General features: G+C 43.9%; 1 protein-coding gene across 1 annotated transcript in view; it reads right to left on the bottom strand.

Moving 5' to 3' along the window:
- The window catches only part of SCFD2 (sec1 family domain containing 2), a 1965980-nt gene that overhangs the window by 260711 nt on the left and 1679221 nt on the right, over positions 1 to 26048 (bottom strand). Inside the window, exon 6 of the mRNA XM_078678196.1 lies at positions 25902 to 26047. Within this exon, the coding sequence (XP_078534322.1) occupies positions 25902 to 26047 (146 nt within the window). The remainder of the gene's footprint in view (positions 1 to 25901; position 26048) is intronic.

Genomic DNA, 26048 nt, shown 5'->3' with positions numbered 1-26048 from the left:
TTCAGTAATTGCAAAACCACTACAGAGACTGACAAAGTCTGATGTAAAAGATCCAATTATTCTCAATGAAATTGAGATGGAATCTTTTGAAAACTTGAAAAAGAGCTTATGCCAAGCTCCTGCTTTAGGTATGCCGAATTATGAGAAAGATTTTGAACTGTATTGTAGTGACAGAGAAGGATGTGCATTATCTGTGTTGATTCAGAGACATGGAAATCTAAAGAAACCTATTGCATACTTCTCTGCAGTACTTGATCCCATTGCAAAAGCATTACCAGGTTGCTTGAAAGCAGTTGCAGCTACAAGTGTTAGTCTTGAACAGAGTGAAGGAATCATTATGGGATTTCCTGTGAAAGTTTTTGTGCCTCATTCAGTTGAAATATTGCTGACAAGAGGTAAAACTCAGCATTTGACAAGCAGCAGATTAACAAAGTATGAGAAAATCATACTAGGAGCAGATAATGTTTCGATTTCAAGATGTTTGAATCTGAATCCTTCTACATTACTGCCTGATTCTGAGATCATTGATGACATTGAAATAGAACATGAGTGTTTAGATGTTATGGAATTTTGCACGAAGCCAAGACATGACATCAAAGATAGACCTTTATCTGAATCAGATTTTGTCTACTTTGTAGATGGCTCATGTTTGAGATCTGAAGGAGGTGTTTTGAAAGCCTCATATTCAGTCTGACAGTTGCAGATGTTGAAGAAGCATCATGTCTTGAAGGAGTTCGATCAGCACAAGTGGCTGAATTGATTGCTTTGATTCGTGCTTGTGAAATATCAAAGGATATAAGAGTTACCATCATTACTGATAGTCAGTATGGATATGGAGTTGTACATGATTATGGACAACTCTGGTCTCAGAGAGGCTATATGACATCAGCAGGGTCTCCGATTAAAAATGCAGTTTTCATTAGGAGATTAATTGAAGCAATACAATTGCCGAAAGAAATCGCAATTGTCAAGTGCGCAGCGCACACTAAAGGAGTTGATTATATCTCAAAAGGCAATGCCTTTGCAGATGAAACGGCAAAATATTGTGCAAGAAAAGGTTGTGCATACAATCGGGAAAAGAGTAAAGAAAATTATTCAAATTCATTAATGCTAACAACGGTTGTAGAAACATGGCATGAGATTAGAGACTTACAAAATGAAGCAGATGATGAGGAAAAAGATCTGTGGTTAAGATCAGATTGTAGACCACGCGATGAAGATGGAGTGTGGGTTTACAAAGATGGCAGAGTAGTCTTACCAAATTGTTTGATTGCTGATATGGCCAGATTATATCATGGTCCGGCACATCTTGGAAGAGATTCTATGATCAGACTTTTCCGAGAGACTTGGTTCAATACTAAATTCAGAACAATTGCAGAATCTTTTTGTCAAAGGTGTTTATCATGCCAACAAATGAATCCAAATAGAAAATCAGTGGTGGGAACAGGAATAATTGGTCGAGAGGGTGGTCCTTTTACCAGGTTACAGATGGATTTTATTGAAATGCCCTTACACAATTGCTTAAAATATGTTCTTGTGATTGTTTGTTTATTTTCAAGATGGGTAGAAGCATTTCCTACACGACATTGTGATTCAATTACAGTAGCAAAACTGCTGCTCAGAGAAATTATCCCAAGGTACGGTTTTCCAGTCACTATTGAGAGTGATGGAGGAAGCCATTTTGATAACAAACTGATGAAGTTAATTTGTGAAGCTTTGAGCATTGAGCAGAAGATACATTGTGCATACAGACCAGAGGCATCTGGGGTAGTTGAACAGATTAATGGAACAATTAAAAACAGAATTGGAAAAATGTGTCTTGAAACAGGTGTAAAGTGGACAGATGCTCTTCCACTTGTTTTGATGTCATTAAGAAGTACACCAGATAAAAAGACAGGTTTGAGTCCTCATGAAATTTTAATGGGAAGAGTTATGAGGCAAGCTTTTGTACCTGTAGGTAAACTGTTGAGCATAAATGACAGTGCTATTTTGGATTACTGTAAAAGGTTATCTGATATAGTGACTTCTGTGTCTAATCAGGTGGGAACTGAAGCACAATCAAATGAAAAAGTTTTGACACATGACCTGAGGCCTGGTGATTGGGTCAGAACAAAAGTACATCGGAGAAGAAATTGTCTGGCTCCTAGATGGCAGAAGCCTAGGCAAATAATTTTGATCACTACTAATGCTGTAAAATGCAAAGGATTGAAACGTTGGATTCATCCTAGTCATACTATTCCAGTACCAACTCCTGAGAGTTCTGATGTTGAAAGTGATACTACAGATGATTCTGATTCTGAAGCAGAAGGTGAAATAAATCCAGATTCTGAAGATCGACAGGAAGGTCGACATCTGGAACTTGTGCCTGTGAATGGCAATTTAACAAGAAAAGACTTGGAAATTATTGAAATAGATCCTGAAGGTGAAGAGAATCTGTTAAAAGGAAAGATAACTGAGGATTCAGTTGTTTCTGTTAAAGACAGAGAAGCGAAACAAAAAGAAGTTTCAGACCAGGAGAGTATCGAAAAGCAGAAAACAAGCTCTGAAGTAAGGAACAGAAATCCAAAGTCTGGGAAGTTGGAGGTAATTGAAGAAGAGGAAGAAGACGAATTACCAAGTACCAGTGTTGGAAATCAAAGTGGTGTTCCTGAAGGAGTAAAACTGCCAAATAGAGAAGTTCCTGAGTCAATTGAAATTTCAGACTACGAAACTGAAGAAAGTGACGTGGATGGTGAAAGTGAAAACAGAAAGAAAAGAACTTGGAAATCAGAATCAAATGCTTCTGAACCAAAGAAGAAATATGTGAGAAAAGCAGACTACTGGCCTGGTGGAAGATTGAGAGTCAGGTTGATCAAGAAACCTAAAGAGCAAGTTGAAGAAATCAGTAGTCAAAAGAGTCCTGGAAAAGAAGTTGGAGTTGGAAGAAAAATTGAAGTGGTGTCGAGAAAAGGAAAAAGAATAGTAAGACCAAACCAGAAATACAAGTCTCCTGAGTGGACTTATTTAGTAATTCCACCTGTTATTGACATTTATGGTAGTAGTGAAGAAGAAAACGAAATAGAGGAAATTAGTGACAATGATTGAATTATAGAAATTTTAAATTGGCAAAAGGCTGAAGAAATTTTGTTAGCTGACATAAGGTCGAAAAAAAAACTGTTTAGTTGAAGAAATCTTATGTATGACATAAGGTCGAAGAAAACTTGTTTAGGGTTTTAAAAATAAAATTATTTTAAAAGGGGGGTATAAATAAATTAGAGTTTATTTCTTAGAAATTTTAAAATAAATTTTGTTTTTAATTTTGAGGCAAAACTAACCAAAAATGCCTTATATTAAGGAGAGCACTTCAAGGTGTTCTGTTTTTAAGAGATGCTGTAAGATGACTCTGGTGTGTCTGCTCATTTTAATTCTGCTCTGGTTAGTTTTAGCTGTGATTATCCCATTAGAGATGAATAGAGAATTACACAAAGTTAACATGACAAGCAAAGCTTTGGTTAGTCAAACTAAACATAGTGCATCTGCAAAAGTTATTGATCATCAATCTAACATTCATCAAGATAAATCTATTAGTGATTTTTCAAGTAATACATTCACAAAGCTTTTGAGTGAATATGTCAAGGTAATGGATACAAAAGACTGCTATGTCTGCGTCAAGTTACCTGCTTCTGTTTCTGAGGGAGTGACATACAATATGCTTCCTCTTACATATGGTGTAACATGTAGTGTGTTAACTAGCTTATTTTATCAGACTGGACGCTTAGAATATTACTATTCAGATTTTGACGAGATTTTTGCGAATATAAAGATTGAGGGTGCTTTAAATAAGCATAAGAAAGCCAAACAAATGAGAGAATTTTTCCTTGTTACTAATGAACTCACTTATGAATATGCTTACAAAAATAATCTAACCTGCAAATTAAGTGCTGAGGGAAAGAAATTTTTGAACCTGGTTGAGGAGAGAAGAGCAATTTATAAAAGAAATGAATTAGTCAAGCAGACTAAGTCAAAATTTTGGCAGAAAGAGGATGAGAAGTTAAATGGCAAAATGCTTGAAAATGTTGCAATTCACATAGACAAACCAGTTAGTGGAAAGCTTTGCATTAGAAGAGATAATACACTTTTTGATAATTATTTTGTAGGTGCAAGTAACTGTGAAGATACTTATCAGATTTTGGGAGGTTGGGGATTCAAAGGTGGAAAAGATCCAATCTTCCCTGGGATTTATTTTGTTTGTGGTGACAAAGCCTACTACAACCTTCCAGACCATTGGTATGGAACTTGTTATGTGGGAATTGTTTTTCCTAAAGTGTTTCATGTTGACAGAGATTCAGAAGGATTGTTCAAAATTCATAATTATATAAATAGAGTCAAAAGAGAAACTTTTACAGAAGTTCTGGGAGATATTTTTCAAGCAGTGATACCTTTTGTTGGTATAACCCTAAATGCAGGGAGAATCAGAAAATTGTCCACAATTGTTGACAGATTGTCAACAGACACAGCTGATGGATTCCAATTAGTGAATGTCGAGGTAATTGCAATCAGATCCATGGTGATTCAAGATCGCCTTGCTTTAGACATACTCCTAGCAAAAGAGGGAGGAGTCTGTGGCATTTTACATGTACAACATTGTTGCACATATATACCTGATGAAAGTAAGAATATTGAGATGTACATTAAAAACATTTCACAGATGCATTCAGAGATAATTCCTTTAGAAGAAAATGATTTTACAGAAAAACTTTCAAAAAGATTCCAAGCAATTAGAAATTGGTTTCATGACATTGGAAGTTCAATTCTTGGCAAGATTTTGGCACCTTTGATTATAATAGTATTCATTTTTATTTTGACAAAAATAGGTTGTTTGTTGCATAAAAGAAAGAAGCAGTTGAAAGAAAAGAAAAGGATCTATAAACTTAGAAAAGAAGAAGAAAGGGAGATTGAGTTACAGGAGTTACACAGAGAACGTTATGCAAATTCCGAGGATTATGCAGACACAGGTTTTTAGGATTACTGACACAAATGAATTTGAATCATTTTCTCGGAAGTTTAAATTACCAAATTTTGGGTGTTGGTGTGGTGATTTGTTAATCACCAGATGAGGGAGTTGATGGAGCGAGATAGAAAACAGAATTTTGTTTAAACTCGCGAAGTCACATTTCCATAACATGAATAATTAAATTAATGATTTGTAATGTGTTAAGCTAATATAATCTAGATTAAACTTTACACATGGGGGGACTAACATGTGTGCTCATAAACGTGCATAAGTGTTGCATCTTTTTGTTCGTGCAAAATAATAAAATAATTTATTGTTTTCGTTTTTGTCATTACTAACTGCAGCAAACCTAAAAGAGGCATGTGCTTATTTTGCTTTTCCTTGTCTATGTGGTGTTATTTCTACTATTCTAGGTGCACATAAGTTTTATGGATTCATGAAGACTGATAGATATAAACGCTGCTTTATTTGTTTGCATTTGCTAGGTAACATTAGACTAATCGGGAGGGTTAATTAATTAGTAAACCTAGGGTGGATACAGATTCAACATTATTTCTTACATTAATACTTTTCTTGTGTTTGTTTATTATTAGAAAACATAAGTTGCCTGCTTTTGGGCCTAGTTTGCTCGAGTTTGCTAAAGCTGAATTTTACTTCTGCAAAAGTCACGAGATGCCCATTCTGAAAAAGTGTTCGTCAAAGCTGCATTCACTAAGCAAATCTGACATGCTGTCATCATTCTGTCGGACGTGGCCAAGGTCGGAAACCGGTGATAAAGGACAATTTTGTCAGCTCTAACTTGGCACCCGTGGAAGTGAAATGAACGCTGCGAGAACATTAATTTACAATTGTTGCAAACCAAGGAAGTTCCTAGTCATGTTTGGAAAAGACAATGGTCTTTAAGAACTGTGACTTAATGGAAGTTTTGAAATGTGGGTGACATGTCACTTGTCACTCTCAACCAATGGGACATCGTGGATTTATGAAAACTTTCCTTCGCTTAGATTAGCTAGCATAGAAAGGTATAAAAAGTCATGCCCTTAGGGATGGGCTGGCTGCTGCTTTCTGACTTTCCGATGAGGGTGAAGTGCTGCTGGACTTTGCGTGGAGCACGTAAGAATCCTCAAAGAACTTTACTTTATTTTCCATTTATTTAGCTTAGCTAGGGACTTAGGCTTTAGAAATGCTAAACTATTAAAACCTTACTTAAACTTTGAATTTCTTACTTAAACTGTATTTTTCTCATGAAGCTTTTCAAACATGCTTACTTAAATGCTAATAAAATTGCAATTATAAAATTATATTTTGAAATACCATAATTTAGTAAATAAAAATCTTACTTTTGACAAACAAGCTGGTCTTGATTATTCAGAAGTGCAGGTTACCATTAGCTAGATCACATTGCAAATGGTGGTCGTTTAAATAGTTAGAATTTGTTCTAATAACAATATTCTTTCCACAGATGTATAAAATTGTATATAGTTTGTAAATAAGGTGTATATAGATTTAATCTGACCACCTGATTCAGTAGGCCCAAATATGTCATGTTTATAAATGGGTCCATGAGTTAGTGTAGAATTTTGTTTATAGGTTATGAAGTTGGGTAGCGTTGTTTATGATATATTTTCTATAGGCCGCTGGATCAACGCGCATGGGCAAACGCGCTGGGCAGCAATCCTTATCAAGCTGCGCCGCGTTCCACATGCTGGAGATACATGACTCTACAGACCATCACACAGCAGGTACTCGTGCATGAAGTTTGTGCCCTCACCTCATCACAATGGCAGTACCTCCTGCCTGGCCTTTCCAAAGTACACAAATTGTTAACAGCCGCCCACTCACCGCTTTTTAAAGTCCAAAATTACTTTCAAATTTGTTCAGGCAGCGACGTTTACAGACTTTTACAAAACTGCACGGGGGGGGGCTGTTTGAGTCGCCTCAAGTACATTCAAGAATCTAAGATGCAGCATACCACACTCTCCAGCTGTCAGTCTTTAGCCAACCTAAACCTTGTTGACACTATAGGCACGATAAGTCAGCATACATTTGAAAATTAAACAGATAAACGCCCAACACTATTGTTGACTGCAGGCTGTCCAGTAGAAAAGACACTGGTGTGGCCTTCAGGGCATTTCTCTTTTCTTCTTCAATTTGTTCTTCTTTGTTTCTTGTAGATTTTATCTTCCTCTTCAATATCCTTTCACGCATAGGTTAGTTTCCAACTCGTTGCCAGTGTTGCAAATAAAGACAGCTCCTTGGTAGAAAGGCCACATAGGTTATATAATGAAGGTTTACTGAAGAAGATAACTCTTAGTTACAGATTATAAGGTGAATGTATATGCACCACCAGGATCAGCATCTTATTGCTGAGCTCGCTCTCTCCAACTGACACTCTACCAGGCCAGGCACTCCTCAACATTCCATTATATCACACACACTGGATGAGCAGCAGGTAACAGGGAAACTAGAGAAAGAATGCATTATGCTTAAATCAGGATATAACAACCACCCTGACTACCTGGTCCAGCATCAACACTCAAGAAATGCAGTCCATGCTCTCTGGAGCACCCTTGGACCACTGTCTTTAACACGTTTTCATCAAAGAACTGTACCCACCAGCGCAGCCCTCACACTGATCCTGAATCACTCAATCATCACAGCCACCTACCCGGATGCCTGGAAGCATGCCACAATACTCCCCTGACCTCAGGAAGGCCTCAGTAGACCCCAAGAGACTAGCTAACTACCGGTATATCTTCATGCTACCCTACCCGGTAAAAGTAATGGAAAAGATTATAAACAAATGCCTAGCCACCAACCTCATGAACAACCACCTCCTTGCCACAATTCAATCTTGATTTAGGCCCAAACACAGTACAAAGACAGCCCTCATTGCTGCCGCAGATGACATCCGGATGATCATGGACAGAGTTGACATCGCAGTCTTCATCCCACAGGTCCTTTCGCAGCCTTTGACACCATCTCCAGCGTCAATCTTATCAAAGCCGGCATCCAAGGACAGTATGCAAGAATCAACGCTCAAATGGCCAGAATACTCCAGATCATACAAAGTTCAGTGGCCAGGCTCACACTCAACCTCCTGCTCCAAAATCACATCACCCACACCTCAAAGAGCTCTACTGGCTCCCAGTCCACAACTGATCGCTTCAAACTCCTCACACACACATATACAAAGATTACACAACATTGTGTAAATCTATGTCCCTCAACAACCCCATAAACTCCCACAAACCAACATGATTTATTTTTACAGACACCACCTTACATATACAAAACGAGCTGAGTCAGAGCCGGGCTTTTGGCTCAAGCTTTCAGTGGCTCGCTTGCCTCTTGGATTTATCATCTTTGCCAGTGCTGGCTTTGGTTCCTACGCCAGACTTGAATCTAACCGCAGAAGTCAGGACTTCCCGTGCTGTTGTCACTGACTATGTGACGGAGTCAGTGATCAGCAGGGCAGACATGCACTGTTTCTTCGACTTGTGAGTAACAAGACTTATTATTTAATGCTGGTCAAGTTTAATATCGGATTTGAATACTTTGCTAAGCACTTTCAATGAAGTGTCATTATGTAAAACTGGACACTGTAGGAAAAAACGTCTGTGACTGAATTAAAGAGTCTGTGCCTGGAAGTCTGGGCTGAAAATCCAAATTTCATAGGGGGCAAAGTTGTGTGATCTTGGGCAAACACTTTCATGTCACTGTTAGTTACTGTTATTCCTTGTAAAAGTAGCAGCACCTGCAGTTTAGCGCGCTTCATTAAGAAATAGTGTAACACAGTATGTAGTATTAAACTGAAACGTAGTTATCAAAAACGATGAACTGTTGGTTCATCTATGTGCGACAGTCTTGTTTCAACTATTACACGTGGTGTGATTAACATGGTAGGTGCCAAATTAGTGTTTTTTCTCTATGTCCGTTTGTTGTGCTGACAAGAGGGGAGGGGGGGCACGATATGAAAGACTACGACCGCTTCTCCCCACCGATCGTCCAGATTGAAATGCTTGTTTTTTTTTGCAGATCAAACCTCTACACTCTCTTGGGTGACGCCCTCCTGCGCCGCGCAGTCTCTTCTTTCAGTTTCACTTTCATGGGAGTGACGTGTTCAGGTTACTCTGTGAGTTCCACCCTCCTCTCGCCAGAGCAGCACGGAGCTGTGAAGGGATCAGACGAGCCACAACATATCTCACCATCGGACCATGGGGCAGGGAAGAGGCCTGAGGAACCGGAATACATGACTGTGACCGTCCTGAAGCCGCAGCCGAGACCCGAGGGTTCCCGGTCTGAAGAGCACCTGCTGGCCTCTGGAACTCTACCCGAGAAGACCCTGGAGCCAGGCCCACCCTGCTGTTAGTACACCGGGACCCGCCTAAGGACTCTGTGTGCGCCTCGGGAGGGGCTGTGGTGACTGTTGTTTCTCTTATAAGCAGTGCTTTAAATGGGCAGGTGCTGTCCGGTACTGGGTCCCTGCACTTCTCAGCACATGTGCAATTCATGTAATGGGGGAGAACCGGGGCTTCTCAGCAGCGAACAGGACATGCGCCCGCCTTTGCCCAATTGTGTGCCTTTTTAAAAAAAAACACGCAAAACCCAATGGCTGCCGGCTAAAGCAAACCCACACGCCTCGAGCGTGTAGGTAGCTTTCTGAAGCCTGTACAAGGGGACTTGCGCTGCGCAAGCAGTTCTGCGCACTGCAACGCTAGGCGTGAGACCTAACCAGATCCAGCGGTCGTGTCTATTCTTGCCTCCCTCCTGATGCCTGGGATGACCTGCCCCTGGACATCAGCGATGCCACCTCCTCAGTTCTTGAATTCTGCAAGAATGGCCTGGCACTGGCTTGGCCCACATAGATCCTATTTCAGCGCCAGCATACCTCTTGGATGAGTTGCATTCTATACAAATACACATGATATAACATTCAACAATAATCAACATGAAAAGGTCTTGGCATCAGTCCGCACTTGCTAAGGAATGTAGCACTTCTAACTTTGCTGCACCATTTTCTTATATTTATACACTCCAAGGTCAGGATCACAAAAACTTCCCTAGCATTACTGCGGAGCTTCAATATCTGAGGCAGGATATCTACAGTGTCCTACACTTTCCAAAATTAAGTGGTGCTATTGATTGTACCCACAACCTGTGCTGAACATTGTCAGGCACATTAAACAAACATTGTAATAGGAAGGGGAAGGAGCCTCATAGTACACCGATATATATTTTTGGGCACAATGTATATACATGCACTGATGTATGGCATATGGAACACTGCAGGACATAAGCCTGTTTGGTAGGGAATTTTATTTATAGGGTGGCAGTTGTAGATGTAAGGGCTGTAAACATCCTAAAAAAACAAATACAGGTTACTAGGATAGATCCGGGCCTGCTTACTGAACTCCAAAACTATCACAAAGGCCCTTCCAGTGTACCAACACCTTTCACACAGTTTCTCAGACACATGTTTCAGTGCCAGCATCCATGTTCTAAAAAATAGCTTATACATAAAATGGAGGTCATTGCAAGAGGGGATTCACACCATGACCTCAATGCATGACGGTGCATAAAGAAAAATGCCACCAAGGCTTTTTAGGGGCACAGGTTACTTGCTCCCGATCACTTCAATGAGCATCCTCTGCAGAGTTTGTTTGACCACTAGAGATAGGATGATTAGAGGGAGAAATACTGCCAAAGCTGGAGCCCTTATTGTAGCTAGGTGTGCTGTTTTTTATGGGGCAGCACATACAGTGGGAAAATCGCTGACATTGCTTCTGCTAACTACAAGCAGGATAGGCGATTATGCTAATGTAACCAATTTGAGGCAGGGCAGACAGATGGTAGTGGAACATACTAATCTTTTCAGATATTGATGATCAGTACTGCACAAAGTGCACATTCACCCTTTAGTTGGCATGTTGCCCCTGTGGTATGTGCTCTTACAGTCCTATCATTGAGCTACTCCCTTCTAGGCTTTTGTGGTTATAACAGGTTGTTGGGGTGGTTGTCCTCCCGCTAACCTTCCCTTTCACACATTACTGGCATTTATTTAATGCAACAACTCAGGTCACACACATTTTTAGGTACCTCGTACATGTGTGTGTGGGTATTGCCTGAATATTCACTTTCATCTGAATCCTCGTGAAATCATTTTCATTTTCTTTCCTGTTTTGGTGCCCTTAGATCTGGACTTCTCTGTTGACAACAAGTCATTAGAGTATGGATTTGTGGTTCCCCCGGGAACTCCCTGATAGCTATAAAAAATAACTCTGTAGTGTTTGAAGCTTTTGGTGCAACCCTCCGAAAAATACATAAAATCATGTAAAAGATGTCCTAAGCAACAACACTCTCAAACATACATCATTCTGCTGATGTTGGGCTGTTTTTTTTTGCTTTAATAATCTAGGGTAAATATATGGTTAAGAGTGGAGAAACACGTACTTCTGTAGTGTGCAGGAGAGATCAAGTTTTTCCCATGATCTTTCCCTTCCACCGCGCTGCAGTGTACCAGGAAGTCTTATCACAGGATCAAGGAACACATCATTTCCTGCTTCAATCGTTGCGCTACATAAACTGAGCATAGTGTTTATTATTTGAATAATTACCCACCACATTTGTATATCCGCCAATGTGTGTGTTGCTTGTAGACTCGCAGATCTAACCAAAATTACGAATCAAATCTTTACTGTCTGTGACTTACAGACAACTATATCAAGCCAAAGCTGCTGCAAAATTGCCTAATCTACGTAAACATTATGTATCTCTTTAAACATACGATCCCTGACCTATATTAGGATATTTCCTCCTTGGACCATACTGTGCTTGTTGTGGCCACTAAGCCATACAAAAAGCTCACATTTAATAATCTGAAAAAAGATCTTCCTCCAGATAGTATTGCCCAAGCCATCTGATATCAACAATGACCACGTTATCAAAAACGTTTCATGATTTTGACCCTTCTCCACCACATCCCACAACCTACACCTAAAACCTCCATCCTACATCAAACCCAACTACCCTATCCCAAGTCCTCCCAATCTTTGCCACGCTGGCTTTAGAGATGACAGGCTGGAAAAACTCTAATTCTGTAGGCCTTTTATTGTACTTTGGATTAGGAGGAAGATTACACTAACCCCAATTCCCCGGTTCAGGTTGAGAATTAGCTATACAGGTGAACATTGTATGCATGCCCACAGCGACAATATTCTTATGTTTATTTATTTCACAAGTAAATTAACCCAAAATGAACAAGAATGTTTACTCAAGCATAACCTCTGGCTATATTCCTTTGTCAATCACAATCCAGATGTCGAACAATAGGGAGAGAATCCCACACTGGACCTTTTAGAGTACAGTTCTTGTGAACCCAGATTTTAAAGAGTATGTTGTTAATAAAATCAAGGAGAATATAAATCATAATTTAAACTCTGCTGCAAATGCTATGGTTTGGGACACATTAAAGATTGAAGGCAGTCATCAAGGGTGCGGTAGGTAGCTATGCTGTAAGGAGAAATGTGTAAAAAGTTAGAACAAGTTCCTCATTTTAAGAGAGCAATTCTATTTGCTAGAGATGGGGCATGCGAAAGCTATTATGACCAAATTCGCTAATCAACAAGAGATTATTCTGAGGTTTTTAAATTGGCATGCACAGGCATTTAAGTTGGTTAAGGAGAAAGCTAAAGTATCTTACTAAATCCTGCTCGATTATATGAGAACAGCGAGTCAGAGGGGCCTACATTAGCATGTGAGGCCAGAGGAAATGCATAAGTCTGTTGTATCAAGTAGATTGGAAATTATAGAGGGCGCATAATTAGAGGTGCAACTCAATCTTTTTGCAAGTTTCCAAACTTTTATCAGTGTTTATATCGTAATGAACATAATTGCTCTGAAGGTAACATCGCTGTATATTTAGTTGGGGTGTCTATGGAAACTTTGACACCGGAGGAAAATGTACGTTACAAGGATTCTTGTATATCCGCTGGTGCTGTATACCTGGGAAACAGTATAACAAGTAGGAAGATATAGTGAAGCTTAATTACGAACCAAAATGTTCACCTTAATGAAGTCTAAATGTAACAAACAGGTTACTTAGCTCACTGGTTGGAAGGTGTAATATTGTTAAGAATATCAACCAGAGAGAGTTTAAGAGACTGCTTAATCTGCTTAATTCATGGATTAAACTGTGTTTGGAAAGTAGCACCCTTTTTTGGCTAGAAAAAAGTGATTTGTTTTAAGTGAGCGAAAAGCAGGATTTTAGTGGTTTTAGCATTGGGGCTTACCTGCCGAGTTGAACAGGAACTACAAAGTGTGGATTGAGCCTGTCTGTATCCAAGAAGATTCTGATTTCAGGAGCACTCCCCTGGCCCCTTCCCACCAGCCTGTGCTTGCAGATTGGCCCTCTAGCTCCCAAACAACCCTGAGCCCTCCTCTCACACCTGCACAGGCCCTTTAGGTTTGTGGAGGGAACCCAAAGACAGCCACCTCAATTTTGTGGCCCCAGCTTCTCTGTGCCCCAAACAGCCTAGTGAGCAAAAGACGAAAAAAGTGGTAAAAACACAGACTTTGCGCCGTGTATTCTTGAAACTTTAAAAGTGCTTTATCCTCTATCCATGACTTCTTAAATTTAATTCTTGGTTTCTGTGCATTTTGTACTATAAAACTTTTTTCTGCCCGTGGCTGTTTACATTTCTCTCCAAGTTCTCCCCTATATTGTGGTTAGGCCTGTGAAAGGCAATCCCTCAGCCCCCTATTCCCTACAAGGTAAAAGGCAAAATACACCTCAGAGGCTAACCAGAGTGGGATTTTAGAGACTGCTTAATCTGCTTTATGGTTTAAACTGTGTTTGGGAAAGTTTATGTAGCACTTATTTTTTGCCCAAAAAAGTGATCTGTTTTAAGTGCGCAAAAAACAGTATTTTCGTGACTTTATAATTGGTTCTTACTTGCAGAGTTTAGCAGAAACTACAAAGTGCGGATTTAGCATTTCTGTATCCAAGGAGATTCTGACTTCAGGAGCACCTCCCTGGCCTCAGCCCACCAGACTGTGCTTAGGGTTACCTGCTTCTTAAATACGTTTCTTACTGGTTGTTGCACCTGTGCTCTGATTGGTTGTTAGGGCTAGGGTCTCTTTTGGACTTAGAATTTAGAGTTTGAGTTCTGATTGGCTGTTTGGGCTAGGGTTCTGATTGGGTGCTAGGGCTAGGAATTCTATTGGACTTAGGGCCTAGGGTTTGAGTTCTAATTGACTAAGATGGCTAGGGTTCTGAGTGATTCATATGGCTAGGGGTTCTATGGACTTAAGGTTTAGGGGTTGGGCTTTGATTGACTAATAGGGTTAGGGCTGTGATTGGTTGATAGGGCCTGGACTCCCATTGGCTCTAGGGTATAGGGCTGGGATTCCCATTGGCCAAAGGTCACCAGACCTAGGGTTATTTAAACTTAGGGCTCAGAGTGTCTTAGCCCGGGCATTAAGGCTAAAAGAGAGGACATGTGCAGTTGCCTGTTTGGGCCAGTTCGGGCTGGGTCGGGCCTAGGGTGAGAAATGCTGCCCTTTTTACCATTCACCAGCTACCAGCTTAAGTTTTTATTTTATTATTTTATTTTTTTTTTTTAAAACCTTTATTGGAAGAAAAAGCAGGTAACTTCAGTGATGCATACACAAGTCAAGCATATATACAGGGCCAATACATTACAGCAGCAGATGGCAAAAGCCAAGGTTCCATGCCTGGACACAGTACCATATAGACAATGCAAAAACAGACCCACTGCAAGGAAGCGGTGTACAATACATCAGCAGAGAACATTTAGGAGCTACAGCATTACGAGACTAAAACATGTACACGTCAGTGTAGGCTACCAGTACCAACGTAGGTAATGTCCACCCATAGTTCAAAACTTGCTCATCTGAGGCACCCCCAGCCCTCCAAGAAGAGCATCCAGTAGCCCAGCATCATACCCCCAGTGGCTACCCAGCCTGACCAACTAAAACATCATACGAGCAGGGCAGAGAAACAGTCCCATCCATTGTGCTCCATGGTATCCGATAGGCATAGCTGGTGTTCCAGTAAGCGTCACGCTCCTAACCAATCCCAGCCCGATCTTCACTCTCCGATTCAGAATCCTGCACAGCCCTGGTCAGTAAGTATACCTGCAACGGGCTCCAGAAGTCTTTAGGCCTACAGCGGACAGGCATCATGTCGGCATATACATTGTACTGGTCCTGACAATAAACGACATCGCCCAACCAGTCCTTGAATTGTGGCACTCTGCCCCGACCCCAACAGCAGGCCACACGCCGTTTTGCCAGCAGCAGAACCACGTCTACAAATCTACGATAAAGTGTGGGCACCTCTTTAGTATATCCCAAAAGCATGACTACTGGGTCAAACAATACCGCATTTCCAGTCATGACCTGTAGGGCGTCGTGAACCTGTACCCAATACTCATAAATGGCCCTACATTCCCACGCTAGATGGAGGAAGTCGGCCCCCGCTGCCCGGCAGCGGGCACATCTATCGTCCTCCGCCAAACGGAATCTAAATTTTCTAGCCGGAGTATAGTAGAATCTTTGTATGAATTTATAGTGTATGATTTTTAGACGGCAGCTAGACGAGATATTGGCGGTCACGCCACAACAGTAGGTCCATTGCTCATCAGATATGGCGGTGCCGAGCTCAATGTCCCACTGTTCGCGCACCCTAGTAGCCGGTGCATTGCGCTGTTTCCTGATGGCGCCATATAATTTAGAGACCAGGTGACGGCCGTCGGAAATTAACATCACGTGAAGCGGTAGAGCCACTTCCGGTTCCTTGGGGAAGTCAGGCAGCAGCGTCCGCAGGCCCTGCCGTAGGCGAACTTAATAAAACATATCTAAAGGAGAAGACTCCAGTCCTCCAAAAAACTGTTCACGGGACCGAAAACTGCCCTCGCGAAACAAATCCCCCCATGTGAGCGTCCCAAGACGCTTACACATGCGCTGAAACCCTGTCTCCTGTAATAAGGACAGGGCAGGATGATATGCCAGGGGCAGCACAGGAGAGTAGAGGAAGGCGAGATCTAAGGCCCTCGCGACACGCTTCCAAGCATCGACCGTGCAAGTCACCGTCGTCTGATGGGTATCCACATCACCGACATTTCCCATCACCATGCCCTCCAATGGCAGAGGATGTGCAACCCACTGTTCAGCGGCTATCTGAGGCATAAAGGGCGTGGGACGCATCCAGTGATATGCATAATGCGCCTGAGCGCTCACATAATAAAGTTCTAAATCAGGGACATCAAAGCCGCCGCTATCATAGGGCAGCGTCAAGGTAGACCATGCTAATCTCGGTTGTTTGCCCCCCCAGAACAGACGGATCAGCTCCGAACGGAGACGTTTGAAAAAATACGCCCCCGGGTAATAGGGAATATTCTGAAATAAGTACAGGAAGCGGGGCAGGATCACCATTTTAACTAGTGACGCTCTACCCGCCATAGACAGAGGTAAGGACTTCCATCTGGTGACGTCATCCGCCAGTTTAGTAATAGCGGTGCCATAATTAAGCCTAATAGTTTCCTCCCTATCCAGAGACACCACAATGCCCAAATAACGCAGATCCGAATCACACCATTCCAAAGGGTAGTCCAGCGGGAATCGGTGAACCGCTGCAGTGAGCGGGAAAAATTTAGATTTTTGCCAATTAATATGCACACCAGAGACACCCCCAAATGCAACAAGCTCTCGTAGTAGTGCATTGAGATTCGTCTGCGGATCTCTCACATATAACGTAACATCGTCCGCATATAAGGAAATCCCTATTTGGCGCTGAAAACAATTAAACGCGCTTCGTTTATGCAATTGGCGAATTCTACATGCAAGAGGCTCTATGGCAATAGCAAATAAAAGGGGAGAAAGAGGACAGCCCTGCCTAGTCCCCCTCGTGATTGGGAATTGGGGAGAGAGCACACCATTCACCACCACCCTCGCCACCGGCTCGGTGTACAATAGTTTGACCCACGATATAAAGATCCGAGGAAACCCCATTCTACATAAAACATCTATCAGGTAACCCCATTCCACAGAATCAAACGCTTTCGTGGCGTCCAGGAAAACGGCGGCCACAGGGAGGTCAGGAGCTATCGTCGGGATCAGGGAGAACAACGTTCGAAGATTATGCGAAGTTGCCCGTCCAGGCACAAACCCTGACTGATCCGGCAATACAATGACGGGCATAAGCGCTGAAAGCCGTGTCGCCAAAACTTTCGCCAAGACCTTGACGTCGCAGTTAAGCAATGAGAGAGGCCGGTAGGACCCCACGTCCAGGGGATCCTTGCCCGGTTTAAGTAATGAGGTGATAGCTACCTCCCTCATGGACCCCGGTAATATCCCCACCTCAAGGGACTCCTCAAAGACCTCCCTGAGCACCGGAGCCATAATATCCACATAGCATTTGTAAAACTCGGTAGGAAGCCCATCCAACCCCGTGGCTTTCCCATTATTCAGAGACATAATGGCGCTTCTGATCTCCTCCACCTCGAGGGGCCTGCCAAGGAATGCCCTATGATCGTCCGATAGCCAGCAGAGTGCCAGGTCGTCCAGAAATCCCCCATACCTCACCCCTTCCGCTTGCTGTGTAGTGTATAACTGCGCGTAGTGTTGCACAAACGTCTCCTGTATCGCCGTCGTGTCCCGGCAACGTGTACCACCCGGCAAGACTAGTTCCAACACATCTGCACTATACCTCTGGTGTCTCGTGAGCGCGGCAAGCACCTTCCCAGGCCTCTCACCCTCGCAGTACCTTCTCGCCGTCCAGTACTTCCCCCGGTGCTTCACCTCTCTGGCCGCCTCCTCTTCATACTCGGACAGTTTGTCCCTAAACTGACGCATAAGGTCGGGGTCAGAACCAGCCTGCATCTCACGTTCCAGTAGTTTCAAGTCAGCCTCCAACCCCACAAGAGTACGAACAATGGTCTTAAGCACACCACAGCTCTTGGATATAGTGACACCCCGGATCGTCACTTTAAACGCCTCCCATATCACCTCCACACTATCTACAGACCCCCTATTCCTTGGAAAAAATGCGTCCACTTCCTCTCCAAGCTCCGCCTTAAAAATGGGATCTAGTAGGGCAGAGGGAAAGAGCCTCCAGGGTGGCCGCGGTCTGTGAAGCCCCGGCACGACAGCGTAACCTTAACCGGGCAATGGTCCGAGTACGTTCTGGGGAGATGTACCACCTCATGTAACCCTACCACAAGTCCCCTTGACAGAAACACATAGTCCAGCCTCGCCCAGGTGCGAGCCTGCGCCGTGAAGTGAGTACCCTCTCTATCCCCCGGGTGAGCATATCTCCAGCTATCTACCAGACCCGCCTCTAGCACAATGCCCTGCAACACATCCCTTGCCTGTATATTGTACTGAGAGCTCCCTTCCGACCTATCTTCCAGTGCTCGCATTGCCAAATTGAAGTCCCCCCCCCAGACAATGTGCGAGGCCTCCACAGCAATAACATGACCCCAGAGCGTAAGGAAAAAAGCAGGTGTATCAACATTCGGTGCATAACAATTTACAAAGAGCACAGTGACCTGCCCAAGCCTCCCCCACAATAACACATATCTCCCCTCCGGGTCCACCCGCACTCCCAACTCCTGAAATGAGAGTGATTTTTTAATCAGTATAACAGCCCCACGTGCGTATGATGAATATGACGAGAATTTCCTCACTGTGGCCCATTTCCCTCCAAACGTAGGCTCAGGCGTCCGACGCAAATGCGTCTCCTGCAGTAATGCTATCTGTATGGCATGTCTATCTAGATACTGTATTACATTCCTACATTTCCTGGCATCATTGAGTCCACGCACATTCCAGGACAAGATCGATATCCTATCTAATACACTATCTGGCATTACCCGGGATCAATGTGCAACGGGACATACTTAACCATCGGACAATCTAGCGTCCCCGGCCCAGAGCAGTTGACCGTGACAGTCGCACACACCACCCCCAATTTCGGCCTCACACCACATCCATCACTGCCTTCTTCCATCCCCAGAACCAAACGCCCCCCTCCCAGCCCCAAACAACAACACACGCGCAACAGACACGCCGTCAGCCCCAGCAACAACGCATACTCCGCATGTAACATCCTACTGGCACTAACAATGTACGTATCAGGAGGACCCCGCCATCGACCACCTCCTCCCTCACGGCGAAGCCACCAACGAGCAGTAGGAGAAGGACCTCCCCCACACGCACAGAGACATGCCAGAGCCAATGCGGTCTCAGCCAGACCTAAACAGCAATCCCAACAAGCAGTCATGATCGACGTACAGTTGCATCTAGCATCTCCCCCACTCCAAATCGCAGGTAGAACACGCACTGCAGATGCAGTGTCCCCCCCCCACCCACCTGACCAACCCCAACCTGTCAGGACCCCCATCCGCCCCCCCACCCATCCCCTCAGTCACCCAACAAGACATTGTCAAAAAGAACCTCAACAAAAGTGGGGCATTCCCTTCGAGGTGCCCTCCAGAGGTGCACATGACCACCCCCTCACACCACGCCGCGCTCCTTCTCGTAGGTCGTTTGCACGGCCCAGGCGCAGTGGGGGGGTGGGTGCCCGGAGCATATTACCATCGTCAGCCATTGTTCCCTCAGCGACCCTCAGTAGCGCTCACTCGGCCAAATCCGGTAACCCATTCAGCAATCATCAAAAAGTACAATGCCAGGAGAGTACAGTCAACGGCAACGGCAACGGCCATCCACATATCCGTCCCAAGAATGCATAGCAGCCACCGCTCAGAAAGTGGCAGGATCAGACATCCTCCTCCGCCGCTTGGAACTCCTCCTGGCCCTCCTCAGCTTGTCGGTCGTTCGCAGCTCGTTCCCGCCTGAGGCGCTTCACAAAGTCCTCCGCCTGTTGTGGGTTTGTGAAAAAATGCTGCCGTGCCTGATGAGTCACTCTCAGCTTTGCAGGGTACAGCAGAGCATAGTCCACCTGCAGCTCTCTAAGTTTTTTCTTTACCGCCAGGAATTTGCGCCGTTGATCCTGCACCACCGGTGTGAAGTCTGGGTATATGGTGAAGTTGACCCCTTCAAAGGAAAGCGTACGGGCAGTGCGAGCCGCCCGAAGAGCAGCGTCACGGTCCCGGTAGTTCAGGAGGCGCGCAATGATAGGGCGCGGTGGGGTACCCGTGGCCGGCCGTGGACCAATGGAACGGTGTGCCCGCTCCACAATGAATTGCGTAGAGAACGCCTCCACTCCAATCGCACCGACCAGGAGTCTCTCTACATACGTCACCATCTTCCCCACATTCGTCGTCCTCGGTACGCCCACCACGCGTACGTTGTTACGCCGACTTCTCGCCTCCAACTCCTCATTCTTGGCAGCTATCACCCGCAGGATATTCTCCATTCTCGCAAGTTGAGTCGTATGAGAGGCAGCAGTATCATCATGATCCGAGATGCGTTGTTCCGCCGTTGTGAGGCGTTCCTCATGCACATCCAGTTTTTGCACAACTGCGTCCATACGTGAGGATAATTTATCCACCTTATCCACGATGGTGGCGAATTCCTGCCGCATCTCCTGCATCATCTGCTGGAAGTCCGGGGCAACAGGCTGCGGAGCCGCGTCAGCGACAGGCGGGGGAGGGGATCGCGAGCTTCCAGCCTCCTGTGCAAGACGAGCACCCCTCCTGGCCGCCATAGAGTCAAAGGACAGTTTAGGCTGTTTATTGTCCGGTTTCCCCATGTCAACACGTCAGCAAACTGCGGCAGCACACACAAAGGTCCACAATGAGGATCAAAAAGACTGCAGCCCTAACCGCCCCGTGATCCAAACGGTGCGTCTTCCGCTCCCAGTCCAGAACGCACAGCACACAAGAGCCCCAACCCAGGCTGCAATGACCAGGCCCCTGCAAAACGCAGATGTATCTCACAGGGAATAACCCCCCCTGGCAGTTCCCAAAGGTGGCCGCTCCTCAATTAGCAGTGGATAGCCCCCACGGCAGCAGGTGAGGTAGTCCCGCATGGGTACAGCAGTAGTCCAGCCCTATACACAAAAGCGCTGGAAAGGAAGCCCCATCTCCGAGTATTTCCAAGGGCAGTGTGCAGGACCCAACACCAAGAGCGGCGACGCTGCCCAGCCCTCAGATGTACATGCCCCGGGACAAGCAGTGTGTATTAAAGAGCAGGATAGGACAAGCGGCAGACCGTCCAAACAGCCAGTGTACTAGCGTGCACACTTACAACTGACGATCAGCAGCAGTGACAGACCATACCTCACTGCCGTGTCTATCAGCCCACAGCTCCGGTGCAGATAATGGCGCCAATCAGCGCCTGTGTAGTGCCGCAGTGATAAGGTCGGCAATCCCTCTCAGCGCCGTCCGTCACCGCCGCCCCCACCACCGCAGCTGTCCAGCAAACCTCTCAGGCGGGCTCCGATGCAATGTAGCCGGGGGCACGAGCAGGCGCAGGGACCCCGCCACTCCCGGCTGTATAATGGCCGCCACCAGCAACAGTCAAAAAGTCCGGCGTCCGCGACGTGCCGACACCACCTCAGCCCAGCTCAGCACCCTCAGCAGAGCCCCGCACAAGCCCGTGCAGGATCCAAACGCCGGCCACAACCGCCAACCACAGCAAAGTGCCTCGCCAGGGAGTCTCTCCGAGAGACCCGAATCAGGGCCCTTACCCCACGTGTGGCGCCGCGGGCTCAAGTGGACAGGGACGCCGGGTCACAGAGCACCTCCCCTCCAGAGCGGCCGCCGGGGGGATCTTCAACCACCTGTAGCGCCGGCCAGGAAGCTCCGATTTCCGCAGGAGTTGGACCGAGTGCGGCCAGCGGCACCTCCCCCAAGGATCCGGGTCAGAGTAGAGGTAGGCGACGATTATAAGGATCAATGAGCGGATCAATGCTCCAGGCTGCAGGAGCCTCACAGCAGTGCGGCCATGCTGCAGTGCGCCCTCTAGCGCCCCTCCAGCTACCAGCTTAAGTTATCCATATCCACAAACATAGTAACACTCTCTCAGCAAATGCACACTACTCACTTACAACATATTCACATTTCAATGTCTCAACAACCAATTCAAAACCCCACAAACCAAACCCTTTACCCCAAATACCACCTGAGGGCACCTTCACTCTCACACAAAACACCACTCTGTCCTATATCACTAACAAATCCACACAACATCAACAAAACACAAAGCCACATTATACATAACTTTCATTCCTCAAAACACAGACTCCCTGTTCATACAAAACACCAGCTCTACCCTCTACTTGCTCCTAACAGACCCCTTTCTGTCACCACCAAATCTATACTCAGCCTTCCATCATATCTACCAACACCCTCATCTTCTTTTTACCAAAAACACACAAGCAATCAATCCTAACACTCCACTCCACCACAAATATTACGTCTTTCAGCGATCAAATCTAACACAAACACTCATAACTCTTCTCCATCTCCTCTCACACACCACATACAATCTTTTCCAAAACACATCACCACCCCTTTACAATTCAACTTCCACTCACAACCAGTACATTACATACAAATCCTTCTCAGAAAACCAATGCATCAATATCTCCTCTCACTAATCTACAAAAACAAAACATAACACACACACCAACACATCAAAATCTCACAAACGAAATTAGAAATATACACCCACGTCCACCCTCATGCCTACACAAATATTACACATCCTAAACCTTCTTTACTCACAAATGTTCTATCTTCACCAACACCTACCACAAATACGCCAGCACAACTCCTCTCATTCACCTGCCTCTTATCCATTGTACGATTTAGAGCCTTAAAACATGACCCACATGCTCCACCACCACCCCTAACCCAAACACCTTCCATCCAAAGCAGACACAATCAAATTTAACAACATGCCACTCTGCACAACTTTGTAACTCCATATCTATTACACAGCAAGGCTACTCTACAAAAACAACACAGCTCACCATCTCAGTCTCAACCACCATCTCCATCACCTACACACGCAGACCCAAAAAAATGCCTTCTAAACCTGCTGGACGAGAAATAAAATATAGAAAAACAACAGCATTACTACCCTCATACAGCTAACACCAGCACTAATAACACACCTGCTACAAATTCAAAATATACTGCTCACTCTTCTAGAAAACAAAGTCACACCACCACCAAAACACAATCTACAAGCTACCTACTAATAAATACTCAATCGCTCTCTAAAAACAAGCACCACATTTACGACCTACTCACTGACACACAACCTGACTTACTCTTCATAACTGAATAATGGTTGGGAGATGACATAGCTCGAGTGTTGCATGAAGCCTTTCCTCCAGGCTATCAAGCTATCACACAAAATCATAAAGGCAAAAAAGAGGAGGTGGACTTGCTGTTATATTCAAGCACACAATAAATCTCACCGAAACTGACATTTCCATACAAGGTTGTGAGGCCCTAATCACCAGATGCAACCCTACACCAACTTTCTCTTGTAATGTCCTCCTCCTTTACAGATGACCGCCTGTCACTACAACATTCCCTTCTGGACCATTCAGGAGTGAAACATGTTGACCTCAGTAGATACGCTGTGAGGCTGTCACGGATCCTAATATCCCGATGACAGCACCCACATTTTCGTTTTTAGCCCTGCCAAAGGGACCCACTTATTAAAACCAAACTGTACTTTTTATGTATTTTAAAAACACATTTCACTATATACACTACCCTACATTCACATTCACTCACTCATAATTGCAAAAAGAGAAGATCTCCGATAAAGAGCTCTCTTGCAGGGCCCGTGGGCATTGCAGCGCCAGCTCCACAAGGAGCAAAGCCCTATGATGAAGCATTACACCCACCTGTGTGTGTGAGGGCTCTATCTTCCGGTAAGGAAGATCTTCCTGACCACAGTATATTCCAACTATTCCCTTCACTCTTTTCTTTAGGAACAGCTACCCTCCTTTTGTGTGTATACCCTTTCTATTTAGTCATCTATCTATATGTTTATTACTTCTACTGTAGAAGAAAGAAGAAAAAAGCGTTAACTCTCTCCAATGCACTCCTCTGTCTTACCTTATACCGCGCTCAATATATCCTTTACCTCCACTCTTTGGCTCATCCCAAACCTCATTCTACTACTATGATCTCCAAAATAACCCTTTCTAAACTCTTCCCTCCTCTATCCTTCCTGGCTCACCCCAAACCTAATTTTACTACTCGTATACCCCAAACAACCCTTTCTAAATTCTTCCCTCATGTATCCCTCCTTTGGCTCATACCAAACCTCATTTTATTACTGTGACCCCTCTAATTCCTTTCTAGAGGCTCTTCCCTCCTCCATCTCTACTCTTTACTCATCCTAAACTTCATCTTACTACTATGATCTCCCAAATAACACTTTCTAGACTCTTCCCTCTTCTCTCCCTCCATTATCTTATTGGATCCAACTAACAGACTCACATGTTCACTGTTCAAATTACTCATATTTCCCTATACTAATTCACCACTAATCCTTTTGGGTTCCGGAGTAACGTGCTACTCGCCGAAAGAACTTTGACACCTCTTCAGGGGTAGTAAGCATTATATAAATATAACTACAATTACTATCCTACTCTGGTTTGAATATTTGTTTTGCGTAATCCCATTACTTTTCCCTAATGTATTTTCCAATAGTTCAGTTCTGCAATCAGTAGCTTTATATGGGGCTATAAGAAGGCCCACCACATTTATGAAATTACTGATTCTGAATGACAGATGGGCACTACCTGATTTTTGAGTTTATTTCAGGGCTGATGCAAGAAAACTAATATACACTTTAATTTCTTGTGCAGCTGGCACAGCACACCAACTGTATAACAGAAATGTTTGGGGTCTAAAGCCACATGTACATCTTAAGTTTTTCAGACACAAACTATTAAAAATGGATTCCATTCATGGCATTGGGGACGGGCTGCAGATATGGCAGGCTGGGCTTAAGATGTTTGAGACTAGGAAATATAATAGATGTGCTCCATTTATGTGAGTCGTCAGTTTCTAGCATCTATCACAATAATGTATGTCATTCTTGGGTTCAACTCAAGTTAGTACATATAGGCCAAGTATTTCACAGTGGTGTGCTGCACAATGTAATGATATTCAAGTTGTGTTTACATTACCAAGGGGAGAATTTTTTTAATGTCAGCAAGTATGAGATTTTTCCACACAAGATACAGCCGATCTTACCATGGATAAGATTCCCTTCGTTAAAAGACGTATTTTTCAGCAACTTCTGTTCTTGTTAAAGCTTTCTACCCGACAGGTACCGAATTTGTGTCTGATAATAATGAAGCAAGCTATCACAAACGTGTCTACAAATACATTTTTAGAAAGCAGTGGTATGGCTCTGTGGTACGTATGATAGCAAAATTACGATTACAGCGGTTTGGCACAATCAATATATTAAATAATTTTTAAACACCCATTAAACTATTTAATGTTTCAAACTGCATATCACTATGTGTGGCATGTGGAACAAAGCTTATTTTTAAAGTAATTAATTCATAAAATAGTGCGCATTTTGTGTGAAAAAAGAGTAAAAGTGGTTTTATAAAACAACATGCAATAACATATCAAACTTAAGTAAAACAGCAATTATCGTGGGGCATTAATAACCAAAAAGGGCAAAGGGAGGTCCAGCAAAAATAGTGCTGTTCAGAGTGGCAAGTCAATATTAATCAATGCCTTTAATTTTGGAGAATGAAATTGAGTTATTTTAAGAAAATTGGATGAGTTCTAAAAATAAATGTATGGAAACAGTGAACATGTACTTGATTTTAATCTAGACAATTGTGTTTCTTAACAAACCTTTCAATGGCTGAATAAATATCTAATCTTATTAGCTTTGCATGCTGGCAGCGGTATTGGCATCTGCTTACCGGGTTAGTGTTGCTTCCAGGAACATATACAGAATTGAATTGTTTCATATGCATTCGAGCTCTTGTGATTTCTCGCAGTGTTTTGAAGATGCCATCAACAGCAGTGTTAGCCTTCTGGAATGTCAAATCAGGAGAGGATTCACAACC

The sequence above is a fragment of the Lissotriton helveticus genome, chromosome 2_2 (genome assembly GCF_964261635.1).
Source record: "Lissotriton helveticus chromosome 2_2, aLisHel1.1, whole genome shotgun sequence".
NCBI classification, from domain to species: domain Eukaryota; kingdom Metazoa; phylum Chordata; class Amphibia; order Caudata; family Salamandridae; genus Lissotriton; species Lissotriton helveticus.
The sequence above is the reverse complement of the archived record's forward strand: the minus strand, read 5'-3'. Positions and strand labels throughout refer to the sequence as shown.